At 48.0% G+C, this 27,910-nt stretch overlaps 1 protein-coding gene across 2 annotated transcripts in view; it reads right to left on the bottom strand.

Annotated features, from left to right (window-relative positions):
* The window catches only part of SIL1 (SIL1 nucleotide exchange factor), a 91,451-nt gene extending 64,641 nt beyond the window's left edge, over positions 1-26,810 (bottom strand). Inside the window, exons 1-4 of one of the 2 annotated variants that reach the window (XM_031597995.2) lie at positions 26,683-26,810; positions 23,698-23,817; positions 4,665-4,779; positions 1,300-1,435 (exon numbers count right to left, since the gene is read on the bottom strand). In XM_031597995.2, the coding sequence (XP_031453855.2) occupies positions 1,300-1,435; positions 4,665-4,769 (241 nt within the window). In that variant the 5' untranslated portion in view covers positions 4,770-4,779; positions 23,698-23,817; positions 26,683-26,810. The remainder of the gene's footprint in view (positions 1-1,299; positions 1,436-4,664; positions 4,780-23,697; positions 23,818-26,682) is intronic. The other variant, XM_031597996.2, reaches the window with a different exon arrangement.
* Between the last annotated feature and the right edge of the window lie 1,100 nt (positions 26,811-27,910).

Here is a 27,910-nt window from a genome sequence, read left to right as displayed (position 1 = left end):
TAATTGAAATTCTTTCCCTACAGCTGACAAGTGCTTTGCTTCCATAAGTCCTTTACTGCACATACCTAATGTGGAATTTCTACAAAAATAAAATGGAACAAAACACCCAAGCAATGGAGAAGGTACTTCTGAACAAAAACGGCAATGACATTTATAATAACTGCAAGTATATCCATATTCTGCTTCAGCAAGGGTGGTAGGGATCTGCCAGTCTGCATACTGAGCAGGGACACCACATGCCTTCCATACAAAATGGTACAGAAACGATATCTAAGTGTACAGTGCAGCTTTGAGAAATTTAGGGGTTTTTGCTAGACATTTCTGCTATAGAAAGACTTGCATTTAAAGGTAACCTTGCTCTAACTGGCAGAAATTTCTAGATAAATGGATCCTATATTTATTCTTTCAATAATAATACTGAACACTGAATAGAGTTCTTAGACATTCAGAGCACTTCATAAAAATTAATTACTACTTAGGCCATCCTTCTGAGGTGTGATGGCTTCACACTTGTGCACACACGAGGACACCAGTGCACAAATGGATAAAACACCTTGGCCAAAACCACAGAGTTTACTTACTGATGATCCTAATTACCAAAGTGTGTGCACTCATGCATTTCCACGTATTTAAATGGACTTATCCTGCAGAGCCTTGCCCACAGCACAGGTTTTTGCAGTGAAGCAGCCTGCTCGGTTGGTGCCTTCTCATATGCGTTGTCCCATAAATGTCTTATAAAAGATACCAACTCAAAATAACTGAAGAGATTTTTTTTTTGTGAGATGCATGGGTTAAGATTTGAGGAATAAAAGCTGTGGTTCATTCAGCTAAGGAACAGAAATCCCATTGTTAAGAAGCTGTGTAGTGTTACAGTGACAATTCTTAATCAGACCGCCACTGAGCAGCGTTTCATCAGCCCACACTGGAGCACAGCAGACCTGAGGTACTGCGTGCCAACAAATGCTATAAAATCTGAGTCTTGACAAGCACACAAAGAGAGAAATGGCTTTGGAGCTAGTGACCGAGACACGCCACCGCCTACAACGTGACTGGCAGCCCGCTCGACCTGCTCTGCTGAACTGAAAGCACTTTAGCAGCCACTCTTGTTACCAGCCGTTTTGGTGATGGTGGCTTTTCTCTGTATTGGGTCACTGGGTCTGTTCCTCTTCATCTGAACAGTAGCAAAAGAATACATTGTCACGGGAACAAATAGGTATTTTTAGTTTTTCTGCAAGGCTGCTGTCGGTGGTGTCAGATGAGGTTTCAGAGGGACACTACAATTAGTCATCAGCACGTTACCTGGACGGACAGCTTGCCACTGACGTGTCGGGTAAAACACTTCCAGGTCCTCGGGATCAGCGTCATCATCTGTTATTGGCTCTTTCCCACTGTCATCTTTTATGTCGCTCTCTTCTATTTTTGTAAGGGCAAATTCCTTTTGGACAGAAGAGATTCAGCTCATTAGCAATCGCATCTGGGTAATTTAGTGCCGGCTGAGAATACCAAATTTTTCCCTCGCCAGCAGATTTTTTTTTTGACATCCGAGATTCTTTCCACATGGTTAAATTTAGATTTAAAGTATATTAAAGGTTAAACATGCATAACTAGCATGACATTTGTGCTGAACAAAGCAACGCAGCTTATTTCCTATTCCAGTGCAGGCTGCAGGCTTAAAACAAGCTTCTGCAGAGCCTCACCTATCTTATGGCTGGAGCCACGAGCCCTGACTATTATTAGGCTTGTGTAACATTGTAGGACCCTGCTTTTCCTTGCCTAAAAATATGTCAAACTTCAAACTTTTTCAGCTGAAATTTTCCACACTACTGGAACGCCTCAAGCATTTTTTTTTTCCTTAAATGCACTTATTTCAGGCTTGGAGAAAATTTCAACCAAAATAGTTCAGCTATTTCCAAAATAGGACACATGAAAACACACCGACCGGCCCGCACGATGAAGACACAAGCATCCTTCTCTTTGCACACACCAGTGCCCTACAAGCCCTTTCAAACAACGAGGCAGTGATTACACACCACTCACCTTGCAACTGCTGCACGTGGACACAGAGGTGTGGTAGAAGAGTTAGAAGGAGGGGCATGGCATTGTATAAAGGGAAAAACAGGGATGAAAAGCAGGAAAAAAAATCCTTGCCCCCTAGGGAAAGCTCAGTATTCACTGCAAGGTCTCCCTAGGGAGCTGGTGGGAGTCACCACAAACCTCAAAGGACAAAATTATTCAGAGTGCACAGCAAGTAACAGCCTTGTACTATCTCACAGCAGACTATTAAATGCTTGGGAAGCTGGGTTTTGCTATTCTGGTTTTCACAGGAACAGATAACCCAGTCCAGGCTAATCATCCAGATAGCTCTGTTTCCATTGCAGGGAGCATTATCTGCTTCTGATATTGCCAAGAATGACACCACAGAATAATTTCAAATAACCAGTCCATAGGGAAAGACGATTCCTAATTGTTGGCAATTAGAATAAGAGTTACAGCCAGCTCACTTCATGAAGTGTTGTGATATTAAATCGTACAATATTTTCACAGAGGGGAAAGAAAAAACACAAGACAATTAAGAGGTTAACTGGAAGTTTCAAGCCACGTTCTGCCTTCATTCCTTTCACTCCTTGGAAAAAAGTGTGTATGTTTAGTGGCAGAATCTGGATGCTTTGCATATAAATATCTATTATCTGGTCAAGGAGAGTGTTTCTGAGCAAGAGAAACAGCAGCCTGAGCAAAACGCATCCAATTAGCCATGATAGTGGTAACACATCAGAATGGTTGGCAAATCTATAGAATGTTTCTATTTTGCCTGTCAGAAAGGGATAGAAACTTCAGAAATCCACTGGAAAAACAGAGCTTAACTCCTGCTTTCGCTCAGTGCATTAAAGGCTTGAAACTGTTAAGATTATGACAAATGGTTAAAGCTCAGTAACAATCATAAACATAAAAAGCCAGATTCTACTGATGAAAATCAATGTTAACATTTTCTGAGCCCAGACTCAACAGGACTGAAATAAATGAGTGAGCGCAGTTATTACTTAGCTTATTTGCACTGCTATATTATTATCCAAGAGGGACTTACCCTTCCAGTCCATTGTAAATTTACTGACAGGCCTCTGACTGTTGTATCTGTTGAAACACTTAATGGAGATGGCTGATGTTTATGGCCTCTGCTCAAGAGAAGAGCCGTGGTCTAAATGTTCTATATGGGTAAAAGGATGCGTCTTGGCCTGTTTAAATGTAACTGTCATAGTTTGGCCCCACACTGCTTTGCAATACCCTGTATGTCATTAACATTTCCAGAGTGGCGAAAAAAGGCAACGCCACACAAGCCTTCATTTATGCAGTGACAAACTGCATCATTATGCAGAATCCTTTTTGGTTTGTTTTCACAATTAAAACAGTAAGATGTTTTCTAAAGACCAATGGAAATTTCCTTAAAGGTAAAAATCCTCCTTCCTTTGATCAGTCTGAATCCACTACAATAAGCTGAGGACCCTCGGCAGGGACAGCTGAGACAACCTGCAGCTTGTTCTCAGGGATGCAGCCACCACAGAGCCAATGCAAAGGGAGCACAGGAAAAGGGGATCTGAGAGGTAACTACCTACTGAGCTGATGGGATACGTGATCTTCCATGTCAGGCTGCCTGCCAGGTCAGGCAGGTGGCACTGGGTGGCTGTCCCAACACTTATTCCCCAGCTTTTTCCTACAGCTGAGCTGACTACACTACGCTCCAGCCTCCTCCCTGCCCTCTTTGCAACGAAGACAAATTATCACATTGGTACCTGACTCCACACGGATCCTAGGCCTGCAGAGCATATACTTTAATCTGCCCCTCACATATGCTCCAGTTAATAGCACAGCCCACACAGCCAACAGACCAGCAAGCTGCGACACATTAGGCAGGAGCGAGCATCCAGGGACACGGGAGGCCAGTAATCCCCTATGTGGGTGTTGCTGCAGAAATCAATTTTAAGCCACAGCATAAATTAAGCTAAATAAAAACCCACACACAAAACCAAACATCCAAACAAACAAAACTCCACTCTGCACTGCTACAGAGTGTCCTTCATGCAAGCACCTCGAGGAAACTTTCCAGATTTGATCTGGCTGGGCAGCTGGGCTCAGAAGCAGAATGGGGGTAATTCTGCATACCTGGACAAGTGCAAAGGGCAGACAGCTTCCACCCACCGCAGCCACAGCTTCAAAACACCACAAGTAGCAAAATGCAGGCAAGTGAGACATGTGGACCCAAGAGGGTGCTCTTCTAAACCTGACTCACTTGCAGTGACTCAACAGAGGCACAGCTAGCAGTATAACTGAGGCCATCTCCTCTTGCCACTAGACCACATCATTAGCTCTGGTTCTTGGCATGTGACAGCCCCAAACAGAAAAAGTGACACAGCAAATAAGAGCTGCCCAAGAGCACAGCTCCCTTTGCAAACCCTTTTAACTGAGCATTACAGTGGAATTCCTGAGGCCAAGGCAAAGTCTTAAGAAAGAAGCCCTTCTGAAATTTTGTTATTGATCAGCTATTGAGGAGGGAAGCAGTGACTGACTGACTGCTGTCAGACTCCGTGTGACATTACAGAATGACCAAGGGAGGTGTGACCCCACCAGAGAGGCTGAACAACTCTCTGCAAACCTGGCATCCACACACTTACGGGAACTCTCTCGCTTAGGCTTGACCGGAAAAACACAGCAGAAAGCAGTAGGAGCAGCAGGCTGACTTTGGCAACAGTGCAGGGGAGACCGGCCCAGAGCGACATTGCCACTCACCTGCAAAGCAAAGGAAAACAAAACCAAGAATACTTAAGAAGAAATTTTCACAGGTTTCAGCATTCTTTACACAATATTTTTCATCACAGCACAGGTTCAGGAGTGAGAGGTGGCAGGACACACCAGATCTAGGTGTTAGTTCACAGATATCTCATCCGGGGGAATACAAAAGCACAGGGTGCCGGTTTTGCTGCTAATGGAGTTTATGGCAGGTAATGACAAAGTACTCTGTACTGACTCTGCAGGAGCTCATGTCTCCTGGAAAATATGAAGAGACTACCAGGAAAAACAGAATTTGGTTGTGGTCCTGCTGCAGTTTGTTTACAACATTTTGCAGAGATGAAAAAGATTTACTCAGCAGTTCCTGCAGCACGAGGCTTCCCCTGCCTGTCCTGGCCTTCCCGCTCCACCACTCCACTCCACCACGAGCAGAGGGACATGGCACCCACACAGCCAGCACATGGGCTCTGGGCAGAAGCAGGCCAGCAGCCATCCTAGTCCAGAGCTGCAGGTTTATTTATCCATTAAAGGGACAGCCACGCTCGCAGCGTGCAGCTCAGCCCGCCTGTCCTCACGCTGGGTGGGGAGGGGAGCAGGCTGCCAGCATGCAGGCTGGAGAAGTATTTCCTTTGATTGGCTCTAAATTTACACGCTGCTAAATTAAACTAAATGAGGTCTTTTGAAAGAAGATGGGACTGATTAGTTCCGTTCAAACACTCCTTCATTACTCATCCCTCCATCAAGCCTGCTCCTACTCCTATCCAGGTTTTAAAGAATTTCCTCCCATACACGCAGTCCTAAATATCTTTCTCCCTCTGCTGTCCATCAGGATGCCTAATAGCATCACAGCTTTTCTCCTTCGTGCAACCACCTTCTACTTCCACAAAATCAAAAATAAGCTTTAAATAGAGCTGTCAGGAGCAAATCCATCAGCTCTTTCCTCAGCCAAATTCCCTGATGCCAGCAAGGCTTACACCTGAATTGGCACCTGCACGAGCCTGGGCCCATGAAAGCTCCTAGTGCACTCCACCTGCTGCATGCAGGAAGCCAGGATGCTGGGGAACCACAGGTGCACCTGACACCAGCTCCTGCCAAAGGAGAAGGACAAGGAACAGCAGCTTCTATCTTGGAAGCTCACCAGCCCTCAGTGGAATTATTCTTTTAGTGTTCTTCCCCACCCATGAACTTCTGTAATTGCTTTTTGAGTAGAGGTAGCCCAGTATCTCTTTGATAGTCTCCTCATCTCTAACAGGGCAAAGAATCACACCAAGGAAGGTGGCAAAGTCAACCTGTGGCCAAAATCCACACTTCTCACCCAGGATGCCACCAAATGCAACACGGCTACAACCAACACCCACAGATGTACTTGTGGGCTCAAAATCCATCAGCTCTCAACAAGCCAATGCCACACTCAGGACCTCAGAATGACCAAGACAAAAAGTTCCCACCCTACTCACACCAGAAGAAACTGCTGATTTTTACATAGGAAATACATTGTTCTCCTAATATTAGTGGCAAAAAGAAAAAAAAGAAAAAAAAATGGCGAAGCTGGGATAATGAAAAATTGATGTATCCTGAACATTTCACCTGCAAGTCTGGAAACAAAAAGAGAAAAGAAGAGAAAGAAATTCAACAAAGCAGTGGTTGAAAGAAAACGCGCACTCCCATATAAATAGAGCTCACGTGTACCGAGGAGGCTGGTAGCAAGTGACAGCACAGCCTCTTTAAAGCCTACAACCTCATGCTTGCCTGGAACACGACATCTGCACAACAATTAGCAGTCTGCCTCGGTCCCAGGTAGGCAGGAGGAGCCAACATGTGAAACCTGGGGGTTTGAAGCTCCTGGAGAGAAGCCCATGCAAGCTCACACCTCATTATAAGGCAGACGTAAGCAGACGGTGTGAGAGAACTTCCAAATGGAGTATTACATACATACAAAACATTTTTGGACACAGCCCTGCAGCTGGCAAAGCAGAAGGAATGGTAACTGTGACCCCACCTGCACAGAGAGTGCTGGCCCTGATTAGAGATGAGGAGACAGATGCCATTTGGGGATGCAGCAGCACCCACATACAGCTGTGGTCAATCAGTACTATCACAGCTCTAGGATGCCCACCTCTGCCAATTCCCCTGGCAAGGAGCAGGGTGTTATTTTCAATCCTCCTCTTCTTGTGGTTGAAAATCATGTAACTGTGGAAGGGCAAAGGGTCACCCTCAAAGAGGTGCCAGCTCCTGGCAGCATCCCCTTGTAACAGCAGGCAGTGCGCCTGTCCCACAGCTCGCCACCAGCTTTGCAGCACAGAACAGTTGTGCCCCATGGCTCCAGAAAAGCTCCCTGCACCAGTGGCTGCAGAAACTCTAACATCCCCACTGCCTTCTCTGCTAGGAGATATTTTACTCATTTCACTCACTAGCTGCACATCAGTAAGTGCTGCACAGCCCCGCAAATGCAGTTGCTGTAGTCATAGGTGACAGTTCAAAGGAAGTCAGTAACAGGAACATATTTCATTAATGCCTTCTGCTGCTGGGAATGCACCACTCTTTCATGTCCTAACTCAAAGCGTGTACCGCGCACACTGTGTCACTTCAATAAATCTATCCAAAGCCTCATCTGAATTCTGATCAGCTGCTTCATAAGAGCACACAAACATCTCAGAGAGCTCCCCAGCCCATGCTCTGTTTTATGGCCAGGAGGAAGCAATAACAATAAGCTAATCCTTGTTCTCATCTAGGGATCAAGGGTGCAGCATGGGAATTGTAAGCCTCACAAAATAGTGTGAAAATTTACTAGTTTCAGGCTTGGTACCTGTGCAGCCAGCCTTCATTGAGACTGCCAGTGATAAGGAAATGGACCCATAGCACTTCGTGTCTATAAGCAGAAATCTATATAAAGTTCCTCTTGCTGAGCAGAGGCAGTAGGGAGAGTGATCAAACAATGAAAGGCACCAAGGAATACATCCCAGAAACCCTTCAGCTGAACTGGTGACACACGCTAAGCACCCAGCTCTTAGGTTCGAGCCAAAGTTTGACTGCCAGTAACAAACAGTTCAGAAAATTGTTTTAAAGACAGCGGTGTAAATTGGGATGCTGGACTGAGGAGATGCACTCAGGACAGCAGATGCTGCAGTGCCACGTTACAAGATCCTTGTTCAAACACAGTATCGTCTCAATGATACTGCATCCGTGGCCACGGCCAGCGTGACATGTGAGGTGATGTGGCAACGCAACAGAGAAAGAAAAGGAAATTCAGCTGATCCAACCTAAAATTTTCTTTCTTTGAACAGTAGGGTTCCCAGATCCACACTGAGCACCCATTTCTGTTGATGTGCTGAAGAGTGGAGGAGCAGAGAGAGGTCTCAGAAGCAGCCCAGGGTTAGCAGTCCCACCTCTTCTGACAAGCTGTGCAAGGAGGAATAGAAAGGTTTTATCTGAAATCCAGCCTTAGTGAATGAGAGGAGACATCCGTGGACAACCAAAGTGACCACAACACATGTTTTGCCAGTGCTGCATATGTGGCAGGATGCTCCTTTCCTCAGTTCTGCCTTGGAGCAAAGGGATGCTCCTGTAAGGTGCACACAAAGCCAATCAACAATTTACACTAAGAAACCTGTGATTTATCACAGACTGCTCCATAAAGGTATCAACAGGCTGCTCACAGGTGACACAGTTGTGCTAAGCAACTCAGTTGCTCAGAAATGGTCTGGGTAAGGTCCTCCCCAGTGGCACAGGTAAGCTATTCACCAGTAAACAGCCTGCTACTCATGGACCAAGCCTTCAGCCTTCACACTGCTGCTCTCACATCAGCCAGGAAGAGCAGCTCCCAGCTTGGAGTAACTCCTGCCGGCTGGTCCAGGGGCGCTGCCTGGCAGAGAAGTCTGATGTCATCAGACAGAATATGAGAGGTCGACAGCATCCTCGACTGTGGCTCATCAGTGGGTGAGATTAATCATAAAAGTACTATCCCTTGTCAGTTTGACAAGTGTACTTATCCTCTGCTTCAGTATGTTCATGTTTAAACTGTTTGTGTTTCATTTAGTATGCTCATGTTTGAATTGTTCACATTTTGCTTATTATGCTCACATTTAAATCATTCGTACTTTGCTTAGAAATAGATGCTTCTGTAGTTAAGTTCCACTGCTCCAATAAAATCACTGAGACCTGGCACTTGGTTTGCTGTCACTTTGTTGTCAGGTATCCAGAGAATGCTGTTGTCCTCTCACAGTGCACTTCCCCCTTTGCTTCAATCCAATGGGCACAGCCCTCATCTCCAACAGACACATGGAGTCGTTCTGTAAATATGGCCATTCTCTTGTGATCAGGATAAGACAGGGCAGCCTACAAACACCTGTCCCTTGGGGGACACAGGCCCAAGTGACCATCTATCTGCTTAACAGATCACAGTTCTGAAGCTCTACCTCAGCTCTCCGCCCTCTGACACTGCATGGATACTGCATTGTGGCCTCTGGCATCAAGCACAGGATTTCTTGGGTATCACCTAGAGGTGGGAGCCACGAAGAAACAATCTGCCTGTATTAAAAACCCAGAGGTTCTTATAAGAGAGAAAAGGCGCTGTGCTTCCAAACGTGCCTACTTGCCAGTGGCAACCTGCAGTGTGTTTCAGTGTGAAGGACTCAGGAGGAAGATGCCAGCCAAAGAGCAAGAAGCTGCAAGAACCTCAAGGAGCAACTAAACCTCATTCCCTGTCTTTGCAAGACAGCTGCTGGAATTTGCACAAAATTTCCCTTGCTGCAACTTGCCCAAAGCTTCTTTGTCAGACAGGTCCTGAGCAGCAGCACTTCCAACAGGAAGCAGGAGTAAAGCTTCCTTCTACATAAAGCCAATGTTATAATGTCAAGAATCTCATCCCAGTGAGACATTGTGATGTCCCCAGCTCCATGTGGAGCCCCATCACTCTGACAGCCACCAGCCCCTGCCAGAGGGACAACCTCAGCACAGTGCCTCACACACAGCTAACAGGACAGCACGCACAGCCTGTCTGCAAACACCTCACCCCACGCCAGATTTCAGGATGGAATGAAGCTGCGCAGATAGTCCTATTGATATCACTTAATAAACCACTTCTAAAACATTTATTCTTCTTGCTTGCTCCTCATCACTTACTCCTACCAGGAGTGCTGTGGTGTGTTGAAAGCACTCCTACGCAAGGAAGAGGTAGTGGGAACACCTTGCCATATCTGCAGCCTACAGAGAGCCCACACAGCAAGGAGGCTGTGCTTCGAAGTTTACACAAATAAGTAACAAGAGGGACTCTCCTGCTCGGGCACAGATTGCCCTGGGACAGCTAGTCCTGCTCTTCAGTAGGTCTGAATTTGGATGACTGCATGGAGAGAAACGTTGAGTCCAAAAGGCTAAAAAACAGCCATGAGATCACTTGGGTGACTTCTCTCTGGATGGACCTCACAGGGAAACTCAAATACCAGATGTTTGCCTGAAACCTCCCTTCTCCATGGAACCTGGCAAAGACAGAACCAACCCAGGACACAGGAGATCTCTGGGCATAGGTCTGCTGAATGCAGGACTTGGACAGATGATGGCAGGGCAGCCAAGAGGATCAGAGAGCTCCATCAAGCTCTGTCCCACACTGTGCCCCAGAAGGGCTGGCTGCCAGGCTGCTGTAGACACCCCACAGAAGCTCTCCATTTCATCCTGCACTGTCCCACAAGCAAAGTTGTACAGGGAAGACAAGGGCAACCATAGCAGAAACGTGTGCTTACACAGCCTGGCACCTACTGTTGCATCATGCAATCTTTACAGCTGCTATTAATAATTTACAACAATAAATATGAATAGCCCCTGCAGGCCTAGCCTTCAGCTAACATTAGCCGTCAACCCCTCTAACAGCTACAATACCACCTAACACTGCTCTGCCCTACACCAACGTAACTGGGAGCAGAGAGGGAATCTCTCCAGCACTGCAGGCACCCAGGCTCAGAGCAGAGAGGTCTGTAAGGCATCAATCCTCCTGACCCAGCACTGCCTAGGACAGCCAAGGAGGCGAAAGAAATCCCCAGTTTACCTTCTGTAAGAACTGCTCCTCCAAGGCTGCATTCTGGGGAATGAGCATCCCCCCCAGCCAAAGCTTCCTCACCACACATAAAACCTCCTCACTATCTTATTTTTCATCCAAAACGTCACCTTAATTCCTGCTGCTATATTTACTCCTATCATACCATATCCACAGATAAAGCCTGCACTGCTCTGTCAGCAACCACAGCACCAGTGTGACACGCTCACCACCACATGTATTACTGGTGCCCAGCACATGGTAATACTGAGGATGGCAGAGAGGAGCACTGAAGCAAGTGATGGAAGCTGCTGCTCAGCTCCATCACCCTGATCATCCCAGCAGACACATCTGCAACACTGACAGCCCTAACCAGGCCTAACCAGGAGCATTCTTTCAAACCTAATTAGTTACTTAAATAGCACTATTTATATAAATGGCATACAGCTTAACACCAAACATCATTTAGTCTATTTATTAAATTTACTTCATAAATTCATTCAGAAACTTCAGCATTCACAGAAAATGCAGCTCTCCAGAGGGCAAAGGCATAGTTTCTCTCCCTGGATGCCTGAAGCCCGAGCAGGGCTGTGGTATGCCCTGTGCCAGCCCACAGCTCATTAACAGCAACTACAGAAGGTCTGGCCTGCTGCACAGCACTGGGTGGAGCGTGCAGAACCAGAACGCACCTCAGAGATCAGAGAACTGAATTTATCATTTATTATTGATAAATAACAAATGTATTCAACATTACGACAGCTCTGTGCCTGCCTGCCTGCACACACGCCTGACATTCTCGCTCAGCACCGTCAGGGCTAAAGCTTGAATCAGAGCACAGGAGCAAACATTTCTACCAGCTTAGGACTTGTCCAAAGAGTGGAGAAGCACAGAAATTCTTTGGGACATATTCCAGAAGATGAATGCAGGAGGACCTGCACCTCACACTGCACAGCCTGTGCTCCAGCTGCTGCACTGCTGACCGCTGCCTATGCCAAAACCCTCTGCCAAACCTGTCACAACAAACAGCATCCCTCCGCCTCGCCTTTCCCCATCCTCTCAAACATCAGCCAAAAATGCCCCTCCTCCTGCCTGCGCCTGTTCCCTTCTCCTGTTCCTTGCTGCAGTTCCCCACGTGCTGCTCAAGATCAAGTGGTTTTTCCATCCTAGTTGTACCTATCATTTCCATCAGCTCCTACGTGTCTCAGCTCAGACTAACCACCCAAAAGACGTCATGTTGGAGAACTGGGGCTCTTTCCAACATGAAGAAAACCACACCAGGCAGCTCTCAGGGCCTGGGCAATCCCAGCCTGTCTAGGAACAGCCTTTTGTGCTTTCCACGTTCACTCTCATGGCTCTCACATTGAGTAATAATCCCCTTTCTCTCTTCAGATATTGGCTTCTCAATAAAGAGACCCAGTTAAAAGATAAAAAATAAGAAATGAGCAATGCTAATATCATACGAGCATGTGCCAGCCTGCACACTGATGCACCACAGCTGCTACCCCTGCACTGCCAGCCCTGGTGCAGTAAGTACAGAAGCCACCCGCATGATGGTTCCCACTCTCCTACTGAAGAATTTCCCACCTAGATTAAATAACAAGCCTTGATCCCCAAACACAAGAGCTCTCACACTCTGAAGCAAAAGCAGGAGAATGGCCAGTCAGCAGCAGGCAGCACTTGTTAAGCAATTTTTTTTTTTTTTTTGAAGGAAAAAAATTAGAATTGCAAAGAGCTGCAAAGACTGCAAATGTAGAACTAAAGGCATAGACAGGGGAAGCTAAAAGAGAAGGTAATTCCTCCCCGTTCCGGTACTCCATCACCTGCCACCTCTACTTTGGGGATGTTCTTTGCCTTCCTTCCTGTGAGGTGCCTACAGACAGACAAGTGCTGACACCACCATGAGGATCAGGATGCTTCGCTCACTGCTGGTTCCTGGGCACTGTTTGAAGCATAACAATAAAATCAGGAAAGAAGGAAGGAAACTGCCTGCACACAATGCACCGTCAACTGCAAAAAGTCCACAACTTAAAAATACTTTTCTTCTCTCATCTCTTGTCAGATGGAGCTATTTTAGGTGTTTCTTACAGCGATGCATGGAAAAAACAGATCAAAATACGACAGTGCAGCATCCTTTTAATTATAGCTATCACTGCCTCACAGCTGTCACAGCCCCTCAAGCTCTTCTTCCAGAAAACACTTGGAGCAATCGCTCGGGTGCCGCAGAATCGCCCCGACCCAGCACACCCACAGCACCCCATGAGGCAAATGCAGACTGAGCGGTCAGTGATCAGCAGTTTTACAGATCCCCCTGGGGGACCCACTGCGTTACTAGACAGCCCTCACCATCCACACAGCTCTGACCTTCCCATGCAGTCTTGCGTTTCGCCTTATCAGCCTCCTCTATGCAGAGCTTTGATCCACCGAGTGACTCCAGGCTCAGAGACCTTCTTTCCTTTTGCTGCCCAGACATGAAGGACGCTGAGTTCGGGTTCCTGAGCACCTGTGCTTCAGACAGGCAGGCTTTGATGCTGTACCAAGAGCTGGTCTCTGCAATTCCTCTGGTCTATTCAAACACCAGCAGAGCCGTGGCTTGTGATCAGTGCGAAAGAGTGTTTTCCCTGAGGAAGGGGAAGGAAAGCCACGAAGTGCTCGTCTCCATCTTGTCATTGCAGAACACACCCTACTGATGCTTCAAAGAGCTCCTCAATCTTAAATCCTTATGACACAGTGACAGATCAGAGAATCTGCCTCTGTATGGCTCACAAATCCCAGCAGGTGTTGTAAGACAGCACTGCAGCAAACACCTTGGTCATGAGCTCAGCGTGCCGTGTGGACTGCCAGGTCCATGTGGATGCTCTCCATAGGAAGGTTCCAGCATACACTGCAATGGCCACAAGAGCTGCGAGTCCAGGATGCAGCTGTGCAGAACACAGGCACAGAAAGATGCTCAGCAAGGAGCACATCTCCAGATCCCTGCACACATCTGGGGGAAAGGAAGGAGAGGGACAGCAGCCTGTGCCTAAAGCACCCTGTGACAATCGAGGAAGGGCACCGGGCCCAAACTTCGAGTTCTCCAAACCCTTAATTATTATTTTTCTTTTATTTGCTAAACAAAAGGTTGGAGGACCTCTAAGAAGTACTAAACCTTCCATGCAGCAGGACTGCTCCAATCCCACAGACCCCTCAGCAGCTCTGCAGCTGTGCTCACCATCACAGGGCTGTTATGAGCAGCCTCTCAGCTCCACCCTTGTGGCCCTCAGCCCTGCTGTACAGTTCCTTAGGAGGCCATGAGGACTCCTGACATCTCCCTGCTTGCAGTAAAAATTAACAGCAGACTTTCAGCCACCAATATTCTAAGTTCTGAGGAAAGCAGTGCGTGCAGCAACTTCCTCCTCTGACAGGGAACATTCTGAGTAGCTTCCTTTCCATCCTGGTAGTGCCACACACTCATCTTGCTCTACCACTCAGGGAAACAGGCAATCCATTACAGGACATGTTTGTACAGACGGGGCTTCTCCCACTAAGACTACAGATTGCTGGCAACACTTATCATGTGATGGACAAAACACTCTGCACAGCTTTTACATTAGCTGAAATTCTAAACGAAGCTGCCATGTGAACCAAGGCTGCTTCAGTGCTGGCCTCTGTAGTGACTCCCAGTGACCACAGATGGCACACGCCAAGACAAGCTTTGGCAGACTGATCCAGAGTGTGAGAAATCTCAGTACAACCAGAATCTGGCAGGGATGGCTATTCACAAGGATACAGGTTTGCAGCATCAGGGTCAGACAGCTCCATTTGTGCATTAAGCAGTTCCAACATTTATTCTACTTCACAGGAAGAAATAATTACAGTGGCCTCTAGTCTCCAACTCTTTGAGTCTGTACTTAAAGAGCAAAAAACAACCAAAGCAAACAGCATCTGTACAAAAATCTCCGAATTGGCTTTTAGTGCCCAGACAAAAGAGGGTCATCTGAGGAACCGCTTCCCTCATTGTCCTTTCTAATTTCTATTTCATAACAAGAGCCGGGCACTGCGGGAAAAGCGCTGCAGGAGGCAAAACACTGCTTGGGTGGCTGAGCAGTCTGACCTCCGGCCTCAACCCAGCACTGCAGGTGTGTCACGACTGCCCAGAGACCCACCTGCTCTGCTGCTTCTTTCATCGCAGAGCTGAAAGCACTGAGCCAGACCTGATTGGGCTCCATTGGACATGGAGGTGCTGGAGGAACTCTCCCTCTCCCTCTCCCTCTCTCTCACACACACACGTGCACACACCTATGGGATGCTCTCTCACAGGCATTTCTAGCAAGGATAACTCTCCTGGTAATCAAACAGACAGTCTTGTCTCGGTGGAGATTTACAGAGGGTTTTTTTTCTCTTGAAAGCAATAATAGATGGACAACAAGAAAGAGACAAAATTAATGCACAGAGTAATTATGCCCCAGGTTGCAAATAAGAGCGATTCCTCACCCTGAGACAAGTCTGGAAAACAAGATTAAAATGCTTAGGGGACATATTCTTGAAACAGCAGGTAATAGAAGAGATAAAATGTATTTACAGTGTCTCACAGGGGACGTGTACTTTTTAGGTAACATTACTAGATAGTAATTCTGCTGAGGAGAGTAATATTCCACTCCTCATTACAGAGTTAAAAGGGTGCCCAAAAGAAAAGCAACTTAACAAAGCATCCTTAATGGCAACTGGGTCCAGTTCCAGAAAGGCAGGCTTTGCCCGAAGTGCAACCAGAAACACAAAGAGCATCTGCAGGAACACTCAACCCATAAGCAACATTAATAATCTATGCAAACAGCACAATTTAACAACAAGCAAAAAGAAGGCTGGGATGGGAAGCAGACTACAAGAGCACTCCTGCGACGATGCTGGCTAGGAGGAGGGCAGACGTGCCTTGTCCCACTTCCCCAGTGCCCACAAAGCCAAGGCTGCCAGCTAACAAACTGTGCCTCAAGTACCCACCAGCAGAAACAATTTGTCATGTGTCACATCAAATCAACTCTTATGAGACCACTGTACTCCCTGAAGCAGACGGCTGCCAAACTCCAAAAAAAAAAATCCAAAAGAAAAACCCAAGCACTTGGGTCTAGTGCTGGCCAGCTCTAGACCCAAGTGTTCACAAAGATCAGAACACTTTCTGTTTTTAAAACACATCAGCACAAGGCAGTCTGCTCCTGCACAGCACCTCCTCTGTGAGGCAGACACCGGTACCATCCATTACTAAAAAGAACTCGGATTTTAAATTATCACTCTGGGCTGAAGCTCTTTATAACACAGAGACTTCATGTTCCTCATCCAGCAGCACAGCATTTCACTCATCCCAGGGAACCATTATGAAGGCTAATGTTGGTAGACAAGCCTCAGTAACGTGAAGTGCTGCCAGCCTGCAGTGGGTTATCATCCATCTGAGCAAGCGCTGCTCCTTCCCAGCCAGCCTCACACTCTCTCCCTCCTTCACTTCAGCTTCTTTCCTCCATCCCTCGCTCCTCCTCAGCTCCTTCCTATCCAGGGCACGTTTTCCTCTCTCCTACCCTTCTCCTGCTCACCCTGCAACCACAACACAGGTCCCCAGCGAGCTACACCAATGCTTTTAGAGAGGGTGATACTGCAATGACAAAGCCAAAACACGCTTGGAAACCTTCTAAGCATGAGTAGGGATTTCAGTTCCTCTTCCCTGGCCAAACCTTAATGTGAGAAGCACTACCCTGCCCACCTGGCTGCTCACCAAGGGTCAGCATCACTGTCCCTGTTCTAGAACCCTTTTTGGGCGAATTCCCAAACACTACCTATACTCTGGCTTCAACCCAGGCCTCACAGCATGGCCCCCTGCAGGTCCCATTCTGCTGCGCAGCCCTGCACGCTCTACTGAAGCCAAGGCCTTGGCTCCCCATGTTGCCTCAGTCACAGGGATCAGTCCCACAGGCTTGCCCTTTGGTTCTGCCTGCAGTATTTTTGCCACCCCATTTGCCACATTCAACTAGCAGGTGTCAAAATTGGCACAAGAGGTCCCACTCCAATCCCAGCTCAGCAGCTCCATCCCTGAGCTCTCCGAGGGCACACTGGTGAGCTCCCACTTCAGCCACTAAAGGCTGTTCAGGTCCCATGGCCAGCCAGCACAGCCTCAGCATGGCTACAGCAGACCACAGAAATCCTAATCACCCATCTGCCCCTGCAAACACCAGCCCTGAGAGCTGTAAGAGGGCAAATTCCCCAGCCCAGGACTCATCTGGCAGCTCCAGAAGTTCCATGCCACCGGGCTTCAAGTGGTGTTACCCATCTGAAACCAACCACAACCAGAAAAATCTCTCCTGCTGCACAGAACACTGGCCCCAGAAAAGTCTGTCTGAAGGAGGAGGCCTGAGGTGGACAGAAAGCTTTATAACCCACAAAGGAGGCTGGTTTATTTCAAAGTGAGAGCGAATGGGAGAAAGGTAAGAGATCTAAAGGAAAGATGAGAGAAGTAGGAGACACTGCCTCCAGTCACCAGAAAGCAATGTCTGTCCCAAAATCTTACAATAGAGCCTTGACTGACACTACACATAAACAAAAAAAACAAAAAAAAAAAAATCAGAAAAGAACAAACTGGCAAGCCTAGAGCAAAGAACATGGGAAATACAAGGCAGGCAGGCATGGGGCACTTCCCTCAGTATTGGGAGCACCAGCACAAACCTCAGCAGCTATTTTTTTCCAGCATTTATTTAAAGAGCACCTGATGTTTCATGACAAGTCACATCTAGATGCTGTTTGATGCATATTGGGATTTCTCTCCAGCCACAGGGACTGGCATCAAGTGCAGGACAAGTCCGTGTCTTGCCAGCTTTGCTGCTTCCTGCGAGCACCTCGCCCAGCACAAGCACAGTCAGCTGGCACGTGCAGAGAAGAACTGTGAAGTGCTCACGGTGCTCACTTCCAGCAAGCAGCAGAACACGCAGACTACTGCCATAACACTGCAAGTGTTACACCAAAATATGCTGGAGGAGGTGGTTAGCAGACGCAAGGCTGTCATTCCCAGTGATGCTTTGCAGGCAGCTACAGCTGCAGAGATGCAAAGCCAGGCTCCTGCCATCTCCCTCAGACTTCACACTCCGCTTTCCAACAAGCACAGGACGGGCACAGACCTCCCTCAGTGTGCACCTACCCACCTCAGAGGAGATGCTCGAGCAGCAGGCAAAGCTTCAGGTGGAAATCCATAGCACAACTCCAACTCCCAGCTCTGAACAGAGGGCAGGAGGTCCTCCTCTGAGAAGTTTACTTATTTTCAGCATTCTGACTTGAGCGGATTTCAGTGAGAAATCAAATGGACACAGTGCTGAGGAGCTCCAGGGCACCCGCACTGATTTTCTCAGCAAGTTCTGATTATGTTTTTAAACAATGGAAAATTTTCTGAACAATAAAGAGAACAAAAACCAGGCAAGCCACCAGAAAACCAGCGAGGACTCAAAGCTGCTTCAGACAGCAATCTCACTCTCTCCCAAAGCGATGCTCTGCAAAAACCCAAACAAAGGAACTCATTTACAACATCACCAGTGAATTGCTTTACCCCTACAGAACTTGTAAAAGTGCCACACTTGTGAGTGCCATTACGATTTCCAGCAGACTCCTGCTGACTTTCAACAGACTTTGCAAGCTTCTCTGCACACATTTTGCACTTGATTACTCCGTGCTCATCGGAAGAAAAGGAAAGCAGTGCACTAAAGCAAAGCCACTTGCTTATTCCTGATGTGGATGCAACAACGCAGACCCAACAACCCCACTGCCACCGCAGACAAGCACTTCCACTGAGGGACCACAAGCCTTGCACCTCACTCTTCAGCTCTTAACCCTGACAAGGACACATCGCTACAAGCCATCACGCATTAAAGGAACAGCAGCATATTCAAAACTTTCTATGCTCAGAGCTTCCAGAAGAATCTAACTCACGCAAGGCTGCCACTGGAAATTGCAAACAGTGTAACAGGGTTGATATGGTGGGCAGGAAGAGATCAAGAAACATAAGACAAACTACTCGGAAAAAAGTCCTCCAAAAGTAACCACTCTACAGTAGAAATGGTGAGCTGGCCAAGTGCATTTTTAGGGCTGTGCATTTCCACTGCCATGGTCTCGGGAATGAAAACGGAGTGAATTCATTTTGTATGTGTACTGTCCACTATTTGTTATTGTCTAGCTATTGATGCTTACTTGAAAAATAAAATTTAATTAAACCCCACAGTACAGCTTAGCCTGCCTTTGAAATATGCCTGCATTAGTGGATCATTACACTAAATGAAATACAGCTTCATATCATATCTTTCAAGTAGCGTCCTAAAACATTTACAAATTAAATAATACTCTTGCAGAGAGAAATTGAGACACAATGTTTAGCAAGGGCAAAGAGATGTTTACAGATGAAAACTGAGATGAGATGTGGAGGCAATGAGGCAGAGAGGTGCCAGAGGGCTCCTCCAGACCTTGCTGAGAAGGTTCTCCACGTACCAGAAGCCAAGCAAAGCAAGCATATGCCAGCGCCAGGCGAGCAGAAAGGGCAGCATCCCCAAGCCCCCAGGAAGTCAGCAAAAGCTCATCCAGCACTTGGCGTGTGCTGGCACAGTTGGACAAGCCCGGAGGTGCCTGTGCTCTTTTGCATTCAGGAGAGACCCAGCACCAGTACTGCAAGGAGCAGGGAAGCCGGGGAGGGGGAGGGCAACGGCAACAGCAGTGGAAAGTGAAGAGTGTTCTCCCACAAGCTCTTGTCACACAGGTTGATAAGCATGAAGCCAGAGTGCCAAATATGCATGAAAATAGTGGTAAAGCAATAGAAGTTCAACTTGAGAATGTTTAACTCAGCTGCGAAGATCAAACCGTGCACATAGGCTTAATAAAGGGTCACTTACATCTCTGCCACAAGCAGCCAGCTGCTGTTTCCTAGCAGTGCAGTGAGGTCTCTGCTGGTGCTTTCCCATCTCTGGAGAACACGTGGGGCCTGCTCACTCTCCCTCCCAGGCTTCTGGTGCCCATAGGAGGCGAATCCACACAACCCCTGTACTGAGAAGGATGTCCATTTTCATCAAATATGGGCGAACTCTGCACCTCTGACAGCTCCTTGGTGGCCTGAAACTGGCCAGTGCTGAAAAACACACCAGGAGGGAGTGGGAGGAATGGCCGAGAGGAGGTCAGTGCCCCCATGTGTCCTTCAGAAACCAGGCCAGAGGACTCAGACCAATGAAGTTACAAACTCTCAACAAACTGAGAAAAGGGATGTAGAAAAGCACTCTTGTGGCAGACAGCACAAGATATACTGTGCTAACATTTACATGGAAAAAAAAAAAAAGGGAGCTTTGGTTTCTTAGGGTGAAAGCACAGACAGGTTAATGAGTCAGCGTCAGTCAGAGGAGCAATGTCTGATGTTGAGAGAAGCAAAGCAGCAAGTGAATATTGCATGAGCTTTACAGCTCAGGCTTGAGGAGATCCGAGATTTGTCTTTTCCTTAATAGCATCTGGGGCAATGCCAACTGTTCTTAGACAAACTATTTACTCTGAGAAATAATTTTCTTTAAACAAGGGTAGCCCAAGACTGCATCCTCTTTCACACAAGTCTGGGAAAGGCTGCACCCTGCAGCTCCCATCTCCATGGCAATACACCAGCTCACACACAGAAGGAGCCGATAGCAGTACAAATCTCAGCACAAAGGCAAACCTTCCCCAAGAAAAGACTGGGGGTGGCAGAGCCTTCTCCAGTACCAGCCCATGAGAAAGGTGGGCTGAAGGAGCCAAGTGTGTGAGATGCTCACTTTTTTGAGAAGCAGAGCATGCCAGCCTATAAGAAAGAGAAAAGAAAACCCTGTGAGGGCACATCTGGATCTGTCCTTTTACAGGAAGATGACGGAAGATTCACAGCTGCTGCTCTTGCTGGGGATCAGCAACCAACAGTTGAATTCCCAGTAGTCCTGCTGACTTATCAGCATGCTGAATGTCATATTTAGAGGCAAAAAGTTCAGCTTGCCATATAACCATGAAAGCTGTCAACTTTCCAGCCTATCCTGGGCTTCCTCTGTGGGATCCTTCCCCACGAATCATGGACTCCTCTCCAACATCACTCTGCAGAATTAAAACAAGCAGCTGTGGCAAGAAGCAATTCATTATGCATTGAGCCCCTAAGACACACAGCACAAAGCAACGATGGGCAAAAAACACCTAAGTGTATGAAGAAGCAGTCCAGGATCCTTCCTAAAGGAAACATACAGCAGGGGAGGTGAATCAGGAGTTGCACAGAAGAACTGGTGCACAAAGCACCCCTCCTGTACGGAGGACAGAGTCTCTGCTATGGCCCACACAGGCCCAAGCTGCCAGAGGCAAAGCAGCACCAAACCTGCCAACAACATGGCTGTCCCCTACCTGCTGTTGTGCCCCTTCCCTTCCCTCATCAGCAGTGAGTGAGCACTCATGCCCAATCACCTGCACTCCTCCCAGCCCCCCTTTCCTAACAGCAGCCAGCACAAAAGCTGCATGGCAGCACCAAGGCAAGCAGGGTCTGGCTTTGTGCTTCTCAGACTGAGTCAAAGCCTCCCTGACACTTAAAAGCAGCACAACCAGCTTGCATAAAAGATGAAGACTGCTGAGCCTCCCCCAACCTTCCCAAGGCGAGATCAATCTGTGTGCACTGCAATCATCAGGCAGCAGGAAAGCAAGGCTAGACTGCAGCACAAGGTTAAAAATGACCGGGCTTCCCATCCACAAGCTATTTCAAGAAACCTGCTCATCTACTGCTCACCAACCCTGTTCTCCATCTCTGACTGTAATGAGAACGAAGTTTTAACACTTAAAGCAGACCATATTGCTATTCTTATTTGTGTGAGGAAAGGAAAGGAATGGGGTGTCTGATAGGGAGGAGGGGGTGCAGCCCAAACATCTGCAGAAGTGCCCATTTTCTCCTTAAACATTTCATTTGCACTAATTTCCACGTCTGCCTCTCTCAAAAGCTATGCCAGGTAATTAGAATCATTATAACTATTATTAGACCATAATATTATTATAGCATTTTTGCTACTCTTGACATCTGTTGGCTGATAGATTTAACTGGTACATAAGAAATAATTGCACTAGATTTCTTGCAAATGAGCACCAACACAGAAGACATAAACATGTTCTATGTTGAAAAAGTTAATTTCGTGAAAGCATGCTTGAAATAAAAAATTCTAAAATTAACAGTTAAACCCTTAAAAACTCTCATTAAAGCAACTGTTTCGGTTTTAAATAGGCAGCTGCTTAAAAAAAAAAAAAAGGCTTTTCCTTAGGGACATAAAGATATACACCTGGCTTAGCATGTCTTTCAGATCAACATAAGTATGTACCTTCTTCCCACTTATTCCAGTGACCCACAGGTTTTTATAATGCCCGTCCATCTTCCTCTTCCCCCTCTGCAGCAGGCCTTTGAATTATTTGGCAGAGATTCTGACTGTGCAGAGAACCAGCATAAGCAGGTCTCTTATCCACTGAAAATCCTACAGAATTATCAGCAAACCCACATTCAGGACAAAACATAGCTTCTTGCATCACAGGAAGCCCAGAGGGCTTTAAAACCTGGACTCAGGTTACCATTTACCAACCACTGAAATTTAGCTGTACCCAGTGTGGAACACAACCTTTTCACAGCTGCAGCACAGCCACCCTGAGAGAAGTGAGGGAAACTACAGCAGAAATTGCAGGAATGCTGTAGGGAAGCTGAATTTTCCTCCCTGGGACTATAATTAGGTCAGAGCACTGATATCAGTTGTGGAGCAATAAAGGAGAACAGGATACAGCTCCTCTGCTATGCTGATGACGGCCTCGAGGCACTGAGGGAGGTAACAACAATGGCCTAGTACCTCCAGCTACAAGCCTTGAGAGGCAGAATAGGTAGAACACACAGGAACTGGCCCTGAATTTGCTGGGGCCAAGTTTCACCTACAGCTACACAGATGTGCACAGAAAGACTATAAATGGATGGAAGTGCACTTCTGAAGAGGATCAGCCTCTTAATCTTCAAAAAGCTGAAGACCGCAGCTCAGTACTGACCAAATTCAGGCAGCTGGAGCCAGCCCTGTTTGGACAGTGACGTTCTCCCTAGTTAAATGGATTTCATTGGTCAAAGCAACACCTCTTCCTTAAGCATAGTTCATACTGAGAAGATGACAAGCAGAGCTCTGCTGGAATGAGGTATTCTGCAACTGCTCCCACAGGAAAACACCATTCAGGAATAAAAAAATTATTATAATTAATTAACCCACAGCAAGCCAGTTTTATTCCAGGGTCGAGTAACCATACGAGGAACTTTCTTAGAACTGCATGAGAAGAAAAATGTATTTTACATACAGACAAGGCTAACTTTCACTATGGACAGATTTACAAAGAAAATACAGCAATGCACTTCAGACACAAATTCCCCAGTGTGCATCCCTCTGCAACCAAAGCAGAGAGGTTTCTATGCTTTGTGTGCTGCTTCTCCAAGGAAGTTCATCTCAGCAGCTGGCCATTTCTTCCCATCCCCACCCTCTGAGCAACTCATGGTAAGACCCGCCATGCAGGAGGTGCCCACTGGGCATACATACTGCACCTGGCCCCAGGAAGGAACACTTGCTCCTTGGTAGCTGTCAGCAGAGGAGCTGGGCTGGGGAACTGAGGATTGCTCAGGGACAGGCTAAGTTAGTCCTATTGAGAAGTTCAACTTGCAAAACACAGCACCTTCAGAAACAAGGCACAATTACCACTCTAGAGAACGGCCCATCACATCCCCAGCCAGCACACAGCAGTTAAAGCAGTCTTTTCTCAGATCCATCACTCTAAAGGAACTCAGGAGAATTCAGACTAGGTGAGCCCACCTCCATGAGGCAGAGCACTGGATAGAGAAGGACAACAAAGTGACTCACCCACGCATGCACCCCAGGGGTAGCTATCAATGATTCCTTGTTGCAAGGGGAGAAAATGTCACGGAGTGGCCCTCAGACTTTTGTCCAGGTTTGATTCTATTCATCCTTTTCATTCATGGCCTGCACAATGAAAGAGAAAGTACTTTTATAAAAGCTGAAAGGGTTCCCAGCAGTTAAGAGCTTGAAGCACTCTAGAGGTCATGATCAGAATTGATAAACTTGGAGGAAAGTTCCAAAAATACCTACAGATCAATAAAAAGAAAAGCAGTAAAAACAAAGCAAAGAACTACCCTTGAAAACAGCAAAAACAGAGATCAGATACACAAATACAGCATGAGGGAAAACTCCAGACAGAAGTAATGCTAAAGAAAATCAGGGACTAGACTGAAAATGCAATGTGTCAATGTTGTGGCACCACAGCTCCAAGTGCAAAGAGCTAGAAATCAGTCTAAGATTTAATTGCATAACATTCATAATTCCCTAGGACCAGAAAGAGAATTACTAAGCAGGGGGGAGTAGAGCAGGAAGACCACACTGGATGTTGGTATCACTCTTAGGAAGTCACAAACTACCAGGGCTGAGCCACAACAGGAGCAGTCACTGGTACAACACATGCAGCCTGAAGGAAGTGTTGAAGGGTTTTCCCCATTCCTGCTGCCCTCCAGACTTGTTATCAGCTCTCAGCACCAACAGCTGCTTAAAAGGACAACAATCAGTTTGGTCTCCCTGTTTGCTAAAGGCAAGACAGAGCAAGCTGGCAAGGAGAGCTGGGCAGCAGCAGATCACAGCTCACCCTGACTGTGAGGGCACAAGACCCACAGCTGGGGACATGGAAGCCCCTAGGGCACCGAGCAGTGCCCTGTGAGACCTGGTCTGGGCATCACTCTGAGCATCTCTTGCTGGCCTCAAGACAGGGGTATAGACAAGGCGGCTTTTCCAGCCCAATATTTTATTTTAGCATCCTCCATCTGGCCACTCCTACACCACTACAGCAGTGACATTTAAGAGCTAAATTAACAGCCTTCTCTTCCCAAAAATACAATAGAGCTGCTCACACTGCTGAAAGGGCACCCACACAGCAACAAGCACAGCCGTACCCATTCCAATTCATACCTTTGTTACCCTTCATAAATGGAGCTCTCCAGCTCAACCTCCAGCTCAACTTGCCACCAAGCCAACCTGTGCCACAGGCTGCGGCTTGTCAGGGTCCTCAACTAGCTCAGCTCCCTATCACTCCAAAGGAATCAGCAGCAATCACTACCAAAAGCATTGCAAGGATCTAAGGGCTCACTGTGTCAAGGTACTTCACAGAGCAGCTGTGCCCCTGCAGCTGACAGTACACACACAGCTGCATCAAACTCAGCACAGCCCTGACCCAGGGCTCTATCAGCAATCCAGCAAGTGGCGGAAGATCTACAAGTCCTTCGCAGAACTAGAACGTCACTTCAAGGAACATTTAAGATTCCACAGTAACTCAAAGAGGACTTTTTTTTCTCGGATCAGAGCTTTGGGAGCACGCTGCCTCACGAACCGCAGCCAGAAGATTTGACAAAGCCTTTAACCCACGCTGTCTCTTTCCACATGGCTGTTTCCCAGAGGATCCCGTGTTGTGGCATTACACATCTCAGGCGCCAAGAATATCTGTGTGTTAATAATAAATAATAACCAGCTTTATAGGGAGCTTATCAACAAAGTGCTCGACAAATCTTAATTAAAGCTGATTCATCTACTCTAGGAGCGAAAGTTAAATATTATTTCTCAGAGGGGAAACCTGAGCGGTAACAGAGCTGAGGTGGGTTATGAAAGCCACAGTCAGTAGCGGAGAGGATCAGCACACAGAACAGCTGACTGCTATCTTTAAATTTAATGCAATAACCCACTGCCTTGTATACTCTCAAGGTAGAGTTGATACGTTTCAGTCACATCTGCAGAGCTTGACCACGTCAGTATTTTATCAGTCCTCCACGTCCTTGCAAGGTAAGAACAGAGAGAGGAAGGGCTCAGGGGCCACGGAAAGGTTGTGAAGCGTTTTGTTGCTCACGCTAAAGAAATTCTCAACAGTGAGAAAGGAGATGGCAGTGGCAGAACCAAACCAGCTTCCTTTGAGGCATGGGGACCCACTCTGCAGGCCAAGGGCAGTGCTGAAGACAGCAGGAATCGCCTGTTTCCAGCTGATTTGTGTAACAGGAAAATATCTGTGTCCCTTCAAGTCTGCAAAAACGCAGCCGTGCTGAAGGAACCTGCAGACTACCTCCTCCAGCTGCACTTGGTGCTTGGCAGAGGTCTCTGGGACAATATTTGGGGCGCTTCCACCACAGCATCGCCCTGCAGGTGGCTCAGAATGCAAGCCAGCCTGGCCATTGTAAAGGCTGAGGAAAGAGAAAGCACGAAGCCCAGCCCTTGCCAGCACTACCCCTAGAGCAGAGATGGACCCACAGCGAGCAGGAGGGCTGCAGCAGTGTTGGGGCAGATGACAGAGCACCGCCCGCTCCTCGCCTCAGCTTCACCACAGCGGAGTGATTAAACCGATCAACTGTCTGCTCCCGGGCCGGCTGTAAGGCAGGCCCAGCCACGACCGCTCGTCACACACAGCCGAAGCTGCACGGCAGCGCCCCAAGCAGTGCGCGCAGAGCCCCGCGCGGGCCGACAGCCCCGTGTAAGTTCCACACAAGTGCAGAGCCGCAGCCCAGCCCCGCAGCTCGCTGCGCTCGGAACGAAACCTCCCGAGCGGAGCCCGCGTGCGCGGACGGCCGAACTCCGCCGCCATGAGGGCACGAGGGCTGCGGCCACAACCCAGCTCTCCCACAGCGCTCTGCGTGGCCTTTTTTCGGCTGCTTCTACAAAACAAGAGGCCGCCTTCGTCCGACAGGCTCCTTTATAGAACCGCAGAGCCGGCCCTCACTGCCTCGGAGCGGAACGAATCCACTCCCGGGACAACCGAGCCCCGCGGGACGGCCCGCACAGACCCCGCACCCCCCCACTCACCGCTCCGCACTGCGCACGCGCCGCCAGGCCGAGGGCGGGAACACGGCTGAAAGGCGGGAACATGGCTGAGGGGCGGGAACACGGCTGAGGGGCGGCTGCACTGTAGAGACTCCGCCTTCCGCCCTCCGTTTGTGGCTGTGTGCGAGCGTAGTGCTTCTAGAGGCGGTCGTCAGCCCAGTTAAAGTCACATAAGCAGTAGAAGTCAGGGAGAGAGGCAGATTTGCTCCTTGATCGTCGCTTCCCTGCGGCATGGCTAGGGGACGCGTCACTGCCCGAGGGCCCGCGCGTCCACTGCTGACAGGAGAGTGAAAAGGGCCAAAAGAGTGCTGCAAGAGTTCCCCTGGGCTGCTGGTTTCATGACCTGCCGTGGGTCTGCCCTTTGCCGTGGTTCTGCCTCCTGCACTCCTCAGCCACGTTGAGGTAGACGCCAAGGGAGAATGAAGGGTGTTAATCTCAGGCTTGGCACCTGGCATCTCCCCAAAGGAAGGCAGGAGGTCACTGACTGCACAGTGTAATGGAGGACAGAGCAGCAAGCTGTGGCCATCAGCAAACAGCTTCACCCACGGGTGGTGTTACCCCTCAGCCATCAGCAGTGATGAGAGCTCTGGCAGGCACAGCACCAAGTGCTGCCATAGGTGAGAATTCAGTCCTCCTCTCTCACACCTCGTGTGTTCTGTGTGCCTCCAGGAGCAAGTGATTGATTGTAGGAAAGTCTCGGCGTTAGTTCAAAGTAAATGAAATGTTTTCAATCTCTCCAGGTCGGATATAAACACCTCAGATTCAGAATCGAAGGCCACTAAGCCTATCCGAAGTGCCTCACAGATTTACTGGGTTTCAGTGCCATGATTTTTCAGGTACGTGATGGGTTTTTTTTGCCAGATTTTTGGCAAGGCGCAGCTTCTGGTGTCTGAATGCGCAGAGCTGAAGCACCAGGTGCTGCAGCCCTTTTCTCCCATCTCCTGTTCCACCAAGCAGTGCTCCCACCAGCTCTGGGCAGGACCTGACCCCTCTGGGCTGAAGTCCTCCCGCAGACACTGGCTGGGAGTTCCAGAACCAGGGATAAGCCAGAGTGAGAGCAGCATCCAGTGGGATGGTGGGTTGCAAACTGCTATGGCTGCTGACCCTTTTTCTGGTGACTGCTAAGAACACCCTGCCCTGATATGGAGGTGTGACACGGGGTTCATCCGTCTGTCCAGCACAGCCCAAGGGAATTCTGTGCTCCATCCTC

Source organism: Phasianus colchicus, chromosome 15, assembly GCF_987193195.1.
Source record: "Phasianus colchicus chromosome 15, bPhaCol1.hap1.1, whole genome shotgun sequence".
NCBI classification, from domain to species: Eukaryota; Metazoa; Chordata; class Aves; order Galliformes; family Phasianidae; genus Phasianus; species Phasianus colchicus.
This window is presented reverse-complemented; position numbering and strand designations above follow the sequence as displayed.